Genomic DNA, 9,248 nt, shown 5'->3' with positions numbered 1-9,248 from the left:
TATTCGTACCAACATGTATTTAGCGATATTTTTCTGATATTACTAGGTTGCATCGCTTTTAACAGTGAAACGATTGACTGTGGGACTTAATTGAACTGATTTTGGACTTTGACTTTGTAAGTGTGATAAGTGACACAATTGGACTCCAAGAAATATTTATTTATTTATTTATTTATCATCAATATTTACCCAGGATATACATTTGAGAATAAATTTCTGCTTTTCAAATGTGTCCTGCTAAAATTAAAATCAAATACTCTACATTATATACAATTAAATATAAAATCGTCGATGTTCTAAAATCCAATAAAATGAAAAGGAATAGGCAAAACAAAAAGAAAAACGCTAAGCACATAGATGTAATGGTGAAAATACACTAAAGATAAGATTATAGGTGTCCATGAGTTAAGCGCTCAAATGGGAGATAATTGGTATAAATGGGTGAGGCAACAAAGCTAGTATAATATATGAAATATTGAAAATGCTATACTAAGAAACGAAAGATGAAACATGCCATATCACAAATGCTTCCTTCTGCTAAATGTCGAATGAATAATCGGCAAAAAACATTTTAATTCAAAACCGCGTATGTTATAAGCTTGCAGTATCTAAAAACATCAAGTAGAAAGGGTGAGAAACAGAGGTGAAAACATATAAATAAGGAAGACTAGACAAGGTTTAAGAGCTTCATATTGTGTTAGGGTCCAAAGTCTAAATAAAGTGTGTAAGTAGGCCAAACGATTAAAAAATATGGTTATCCAATTTATTTTTAAATTTCATATAACTAGGCTCCCTTCGTATATCTATTGGTAAAGAATTATATATACTGGCACCCATATAGTAAAAACCATTTCTTGCCATATCCAAACGTACTGCTGGTAACTTTAGCGAATAAGAATTGTTTCGAGTCAGTCTTTGATGGTTTAGCAGCTGAAAGTGGTTCCAATAATTTGAGCATGTTTTACGATCAATACGTTTTCTGACAACATTACAAGCATTTCGTTGAATTTTGTCGTAAATGGGTTGTAAACTGTTGTTGTTAGTTACTACTCTGGCACGTCAATCCAAGGACTGCAGTTTGTTCAACTGGGTGTAATTCAGGTTCAAATTGATGATACTATTGAATGTAATGATTGGAGTTATCATTGTTTCGTAAATCTTTTTAGCAGTTGTATCGTCAACTTCGAATCGTAGTCTCGTCAGTAAACGGAGTCTTCCAGATGCTTTTTTGTATGTAGAGTCGAATTTGTTATTTACAACTTAGGATCAATAATTGATCCCAAATACTTGTAGCTTTTCGTCTCATTAATCTCCACAATATTACATGACAATGATATTTTTCCTTCAGCACTTTTCAACATTTTACTCGTCCCGAATATCATCCATTCTGTTTTCCCTTTGTTTAAATTGATAACAAGATCATTTTCTAGTAGATATGTCTCAACAGCAAGAAGTTCTTCATTTAATACATTTTCAAGGACGAGAAAGCTTTCACTTGAGAAGTAGATAACAGTGTCATCTGCAAATTTAATAACGCTAGCTTTAAGTAGGACATTATCAAAGTCATTAAAGAAAATTAAAAATAATAATGGCCCGAGTATGGACCCTTGCGGAACACCACAATTCACTGGTTGTGGGTCAGATTTGATGTTATTTACCACTACTTCCTGCTTTCTCCCAAACAAATAATCAGAAAACCATTCTAGTTCGTTACCACATATACCATAAGCTGATAATTTCTCAATTAAAATACTATGACCAACCGTGTCGAAGGCTTTTGACAAGTCCATGAAAACTGCAGCAACGTATTTTTTCTTATCAACTTCCTTTCTAATGTCATCTAACAATAGATTAGCAGCCAAATCTGTTGATCTGAGACGACGATACCCAAATTGATACTGAGATAGTAAGTTGTTCTTCTCAAGATATTCGATAACTTGGTCATATACTGCCCTTTCGAGAATTTTTGAGATGACCGGCAATATAGATATAGGTCTATAGTTATTGTTATCGTCAGTCGAACCTTTTTTAAAAATTGGCTTAACTACAGCATGCTTCCATTCTCCAGGTATCATAGCCGTTTGTATAAGTTTATTATGTGACAAAGTGGAGCAGCGATTTGACTGGAACAATCTTTGAGCAATCCAGGTGGAAGATCGTCTACACCTGTGGCTTTACTTCTCTTTAATTTTTTCAGTTCTTTTTCGATCGATATTTTCGATACATATTTGAAGGTAAATATGGAAGTAGTTCGTAATTTCGACCATTGTGGTTGTTTCCATACAAAATCTTTTAAGGGAATCGATTTCTCTTTATTTCGAGCTGCTATTGAAGAGAAAAACAAACATAGTGATTCAACTTTCGATTTGGTTGCTGTAGCATCACTTACGACGTTTCGTGGTTTAGTTTGCATTATTTTCTTTATCGTATCCCAAAATTTCTTTGGATTATGACAATTCTGTGCTAGTAAGTTTTTACTAAATTGGGACTTCGATTCTCGTATTTTACGTGTACATAAGTTTCGAACTTTGCAGTAAGCCTTCCAGTCGCTTTGCTTTTTTGATTTTCGCGCTTTTCGTAAAGCCTTATCTCTTTCGTTCATTAATTTATATATCTCATTGTTAAGCCACGGACAAAATTGTCCTTTGACTGTCTTCCCGATGATAGGGGCATGTTTGTTGAACAATGCGGTGAGAGTTGTTTTGAAATATGACCATGCGATGTTTACATCGTTCATTCCATAAAGTTCACCCCAGTCGTGTTTACCAATTTCGTCAACCATTTGCTCACTAGAGTACTTGGCATAATTCCTAGTCTTGATAATTTTTTGTGGTAACTTATCTCTTCTTAATTTTCTGACGAAACCGACCATATCGTGATCGTTGATACCGATGGGGATGACGTCATTTTGGTATGTCGTATCATTTCGAGTAGTCAGAATACAATCAATTAGCGTTTGTGTATTATCGGTAATTCTGGTCGGTTTTTCAATAAGCTGTTTCAATCCATAAAGACGTAAAAGTTCTTTAATGTCTTTATCATCTGATTTCTTTAAGAAATTAATATTCAGATCTCCCAAAAGGTTCACTTCTTTTGATTCAGACATAACAAGCTGTAACAAGTCATTAAGATGAGTTTTAAATTCCCTTGGTAGATATTTAGAACCTACCGGTGGTCTATACATAGTACCGACTAAAAAACTCTTTGCGTTTTTTTGAAAAATTTCCACCCATAAACTTTCTAGCTCATTATGTTCCAAATTTGTCCGATGTTTCCACTTAACTCGATCCGATATATACATGGCTACACCGCCGCATTTGCCTTTTTTTCTGGCACGATATACAAAAATATAGCCCGGTATGTGATAAAGGTCCGGGTTGTCATTATATGAATCTTTTGTAATATGAATTTCAGATAAAGTTAAAATATCAATATCTTTAAAATCATGCAACAAAATTCCAATTTGATCGATATTATTTATTAATCCACGCACATTGAGATGGAATATCTTTATACCTCGTTTGGATAGGAGATTTTTCAGTTCAGGTAAAAAAGGTCCTGGCTGTGTTTCAATGTCGCTGGACAACAAAATAAGTATGAATAAGTGTTTACCAGCTTTTGTGGATATTTTCTTTCGTGTGATCCATAAACTAGACGATGCATAATTGTCCTTCTTTTCCAGGAAATCTTCGGTAGGGAATATTCCATTACCTTCTTTTACGAGCTTTCTCTTCGCAATATAACATAATAAAATCAACACAAAAAGAGCAAATCGAAACACGTCCGACCTCGCCGCCATCAATGCCCGAGTCCAAAAAGTGACTTGTTTATCTTAATTTTTTAATAAAGCGCTACCACAGCGCCCAGTGTAATCGCTGAGTTCCAGCAATCATGTCAAATTAAGAAAAATGTTCAACATAACATAATGTTCAACATTCTTCTTAATTTGACATGAATACTGGAACTCAGCAATTGCACTGGGCGCTGTGGTGGCCCTTTATTTAGAAATTTAGATAAGTAAGTCATTTTTTACTGCGGGACCAATCGTAGTCGTTAGGGCGCGCTGAACAAGTAGAGACAGTTTCAAAAACTACATTTCATTGACTTTCTATCAGTGTCAGTGCGTTTGAGTTACAACTGTTGCGTCACATATTCGTACCAACATGTATTTAGCGATATTTTTCTGATATTACTAGGTTGCATCGCTTTTAACAGTGAAACGATTGACTGTGGGACTTAATTGTACTGATTTTGGACTTTGACTTTGTAAGTGTGATAAATGACACAATTGGACTCCAAGAAATAACATTTTTCTGAATTTGACATGAATGCTGGAACTCAGGAATTACACTGGGCGCTGTGGTAGTCCTTTATTTAACAGCTTAGATAAATAAGTCATTTTTTACTGTGGGGCCAACCCTAGCCGTTATCGCGCGCTGAAGATTTAGAGAGAGTTTCAAAAACTACATTTCATTGACTTCCTAACAGTATCAATCCGTTTGAGTTACAACGGTTGGGTCACATATTCGTACCAACATGTATTTAGCGATATTTTTCTGATATTACTAGGTTGCATCGCTTTTAACAGTGAAACGATAGACTGTGGGACTTATTTGAACTGATTTTGGACTTTGACTTTGTAAGTGTGATAAGTGACACAATTGGACTCCAAGAAATAACATTCTTCTTAATTTGACATGAATGCTAGAACTCAGCAATTGCACTGGGCGCTGTGATAGCCCTTTATTTAGAAATTTAGATAAGTAAGTCATTTTTTACTGCGGAACCAATCGTAGCCGTTAGGGCGCGCTGAACAAGTAGAGACAGTTTCAAAAACTACATTTCATTGACTTTCTATCAGTGTCAGTGCGTTTGAGTTACAACGGTTGCGTCACATATTCGTACCAACATGTATTTAACGATATTTTTCTGATATTACTAGATTGCTTCGCTTTTAACAGTGAAACGATTGACTGTGGGACTTAATTGAACTGATTTTGGACTTTGACTTTGTAAGTGTGATAAATGACACAATTGGACTCCAAGAAATAACATTTTTCTGAATTTGACATGAATGCTGCAACTCAGGAATTACACTGGGCGCTGTGGTAGCCCTTTATTTAGAAATTTAGATAAGTAAGTCATTTTTTACTGCGGGACCAATCGTAGCCGTTAGGGCGCGCTGAACAAGTAGAGACAGTTTCAAAAACTACATTTCATAGACTTTCTATCAGTGTCAGTGCGTTTGAGTTAGAACGGTTGTGTCACATATTCGTACCAACATGTATTTAGCGATATTTTTCAGATATTACAAGATTGCTTCGCTTTTAACAGTGAAATGATTGACTGTGGGACTTAATTGAACTGATTTTGGACTTTGACTTTGTAAGTGTGATAAATGACACAATTGGAATCCAAGAAATAACATTTTTCTGAATTTGACATGAATGCTGCAACTCAGGAATTACACTGGGCGCTGTGGTGGCCCTTTATTTAGAAATTTAGATAAGTAAGTCATTTTTTACTGCGGGACCAATCGTAGTCGTTAGGGCGCGCTGAACAAGTAGAGACAGTTTCAAAAACTACATTTCATTGACTTTCTATCAGTGTCAGTGCGTTTGAGTTACAACTGTTGCGTCACATATTCGTACCAACATGTATTTAGCGATATTTTTCTGATATTACTAGGTTGCATCGCTTTTAACAGTGAAACGATTGACTGTGGGACTTAATTGTACTGATTTTGGACTTTGACTTTGTAAGTGTGATAAATGACACAATTGGACTCCAAGAAATAACATTTTTCTGAATTTGACATGAATGCTGGAACTCAGGAATTACACTGGGCGCTGTGGTAGTCCTTTATTTAACAGCTTAGATAAATAAGTCATTTTTTACTGTGGGGCCAACCCTAGCCGTTATCGCGCGCTGAAGATTTAGAGAGAGTTTCAAAAACTACATTTCATTGACTTCCTAACAGTATCAATCCGTTTGAGTTACAACGGTTGGGTCACATATTCGTACCAACATGTATTTAGCGATATTTTTCTGATATTACTAGGTTGCATCGCTTTTAACAGTGAAACGATAGACTGTGGGACTTATTTGAACTGATTTTGGACTTTGACTTTGTAAGTGTGATAAGTGACACAATTGGACTCCAAGAAATAACATTCTTCTTAATTTGACATGAATGCTAGAACTCAGCAATTGCACTGGGCGCTGTGATAGCCCTTTATTTAGAAATTTAGATAAGTAAGTCATTTTTTACTGCGGAACCAATCGTAGCCGTTAGGGCGCGCTGAACAAGTAGAGACAGTTTCAAAAACTACATTTCATTGACTTTCTATCAGTGTCAGTGCGTTTGAGTTACAACGGTTGCGTCACATATTCGTACCAACATGTATTTAACGATATTTTTCTGATATTACTAGATTGCTTCGCTTTTAACAGTGAAACGATTGACTGTGGGACTTAATTGAACTGATTTTGGACTTTGACTTTGTAAGTGTGATAAATGACACAATTGGACTCCAAGAAATAACATTTTTCTGAATTTGACATGAATGCTGCAACTCAGGAATTACACTGGGCGCTGTGGTAGCCCTTTATTTAGAAATTTAGATAAGTAAGTCATTTTTTACTGCGGGACCAATCGTAGCCGTTAGGGCGCGCTGAACAAGTAGAGACAGTTTCAAAAACTACATTTCATAGACTTTCTATCAGTGTCAGTGCGTTTGAGTTAGAACGGTTGTGTCACATATTCGTACCAACATGTATTTAGCGATATTTTTCAGATATTACAAGATTGCTTCGCTTTTAACAGTGAAATGATTGACTGTGGGACTTAATTGAACTGATTTTGGACTTTGACTTTGTAAGTGTGATAAATGACACAATTGGAATCCAAGAAATAACATTTTTCTGAATTTGACATGAATGCTGCAACTCAGGAATTACACTGGGCGCTGTGGTAGCCCTTTATTTAGAAATTTAGATAAGTAAGTCATTTTTTACTGCGGGACCAATCGTAGCCGTTAGGGCGCGCTGAACAAGTAGAGACAGTTTCAAAAACTACATTTCATAGACTTTCTATCAGTGTCAGTGCGTTTGAGTTAGAACGGTTGTGTCACATATTCGTGCCAACATGTATTTAGCGATATTTTTCAGATATTACAAGATTGCTTCGTTTTTAACAGTGAAACGATTGACTGTGGGACTTAATTGAACTGATTTTGGACTTTGACTTTTTAAGTGTGATAAATGACACAATTGGACTCCAAGAAATAACATTTTTCTGAATTTGACATGAATGCTGGAACTCAGGAATTACACTGGGCGCTGTGGTAGCCCTTTATTTAGAAATTTAGATAAGTAAGTAATTTTTTACTGTGGGGCCAACCCTAGCCGTTATCGCGCGCTGAAGATTTAGAGAGAGTTTCAAAAACTACATTTCATTGACTTCCTAACAGTATCAATCCGTTTGAGTTACAACGGTTGGGTCACATATTCGTACCAACATGTATTTAGCGATATTTTTCTGATATTACTAGGTTGCATCGCTTTTAACAGTGAAACGATAGACTGTGGGACTTAATTGAACTGATTTTGGACTTTGACTTTGTAAGTGTGATAAGTGACACAATTGGACTCCAAGAAATAACATTCTTCTTAATTTGACATGAATGCTGGAACTCAGGAATTACACTGGGCGCTGTGGTGGTCCTTTATTTAACAGCTTAGATAAATAAGTCATTTTTTACTGCGGGACCAACCCTAGCCGTTATCGCGCGCTGAAGATTTAGAGACAGTTTCAAAAACTACATTTCATTGACTTTCTATCAGTGTCAGTGCGTTTGAGTTACAACGGTTGCGTCACATATTCGTACCAACATGTATTTAGCGATATTTTTCTGATATTACTAGATTGCTTCGCTTTTAACAGTGAAACGATTAACTGTGGGACTTAATTGAACTGATTTTTGACTTTGACTTTGTAAGTGTGATAAATGACACAATTGGACTCCAAGAAATAACATTTTTCTGAATTTGACATGAATGCTGGAACTCAGGAATTACACTGGGCGCTGTGGTAGTCCTTTATTTAACAGCTTAGATAAATAAGTCATTTTTTACTGTGGGGCCTACCCTAGCCGTTATCGCGCGCTGAAGATTTAGAGAGAGTTTCAAAAACTACATTTCATTGACTTCCTAACAGTATCAATCCGTTTGAGTTACAACGGTTGGGTCACATATTCGTACCAACATGTATTTAGCGATATTTTTCTGATATTACTAGGTTGCATCGCTTTTAACAGTGAAACGATAGACTGTGGGACTTAATTGAACTGATTTTGGACTTTGACTTTGTAAGTGTGATAAATGACACAATTGGACTCCAAGAAATAACATTCTTCTTAATTTGACATGAATGCTGGAACTCAGCAATTGCACTGGGCGCTGTGGTAGCCCTTTATTTAGAAATTTAGATAAGTAAGTCATTTTTTACTGCGGAACCAATCGTAGCCGTTAGGGCGCGCTGAACAAGTAGAGACAGTTTCAAAAACTACATTTCATTGACTTTCTATCAGTGTCAGTGCGTTTGAGTTACAACGGTTGCGTCACATATTCGTGCCAACATGTATTTAGCGATATTTTTCTGATATTACTAGATTGCTTCGCTTTTAACAGTGAAACGATTGACTGTGGGACTTAATTGAACTGATTTTGGACTTTGACTTTGTAAGTGTGATAAATGACACAATTGGACTCCAAGAAATAACATTTTTCTGAATTTGACATGAATGCTGCAACTCAGGAATTACACTGGGCGCTGTGGTAGCCCTTTATTTAGAAATTTAGATAAGTAAGTCATTTTTTACTGCGGGACCAATCGTAACCGTTAGGGCGCGCTGAACAAGTAGAGACAGTTTCAAAAACTACATTTCATAGACTTTCTATCAGTGTCAGTGCGTTTGAGTTAGAACGGTTGTGTCACATATTCGTACCAACATACATATAGTGATATTTCTCCCATATTACTAGGTTGTATCGCTTTTAACAGTGAAACGATTGACTGTGGGACTTAGTTGAATTGATTTTGGACTGTGAACTGATAAATGTGATAAGTGAGCCAATTGGAATCCAAGAAATAACATTCCTCTTAATTTGACATGATTGCTGGAACTCAGCGATTACACTGAGCGCTGTGGTAGCGCTTTATTTAAAAATTTAGATAGATAAGTCAT

General features: G+C 35.9%; 1 protein-coding gene across 1 annotated transcript; it reads right to left on the bottom strand.

Annotated features, from left to right (window-relative positions):
- Window positions 1-2,071: 2,071 nt before the first annotated feature.
- On the bottom strand, window positions 2,072-3,799 carry LOC130649284 (uncharacterized). Its single transcript, XM_057455539.1, has one exon. The coding sequence runs from the start codon at window positions 3,797-3,799 to the stop codon at window positions 2,072-2,074; it is 1,728 nt and encodes a 575-aa protein (XP_057311522.1).
- Between the last annotated feature and the right edge of the window lie 5,449 nt (window positions 3,800-9,248).

The sequence above is a fragment of the Hydractinia symbiolongicarpus genome, chromosome 7, assembly GCF_029227915.1.
Source record: "Hydractinia symbiolongicarpus strain clone_291-10 chromosome 7, HSymV2.1, whole genome shotgun sequence".
Lineage (NCBI taxonomy): Eukaryota > Metazoa > Cnidaria > Hydrozoa > Anthoathecata > Hydractiniidae > Hydractinia > Hydractinia symbiolongicarpus.
This window is presented reverse-complemented; position numbering and strand designations above follow the sequence as displayed.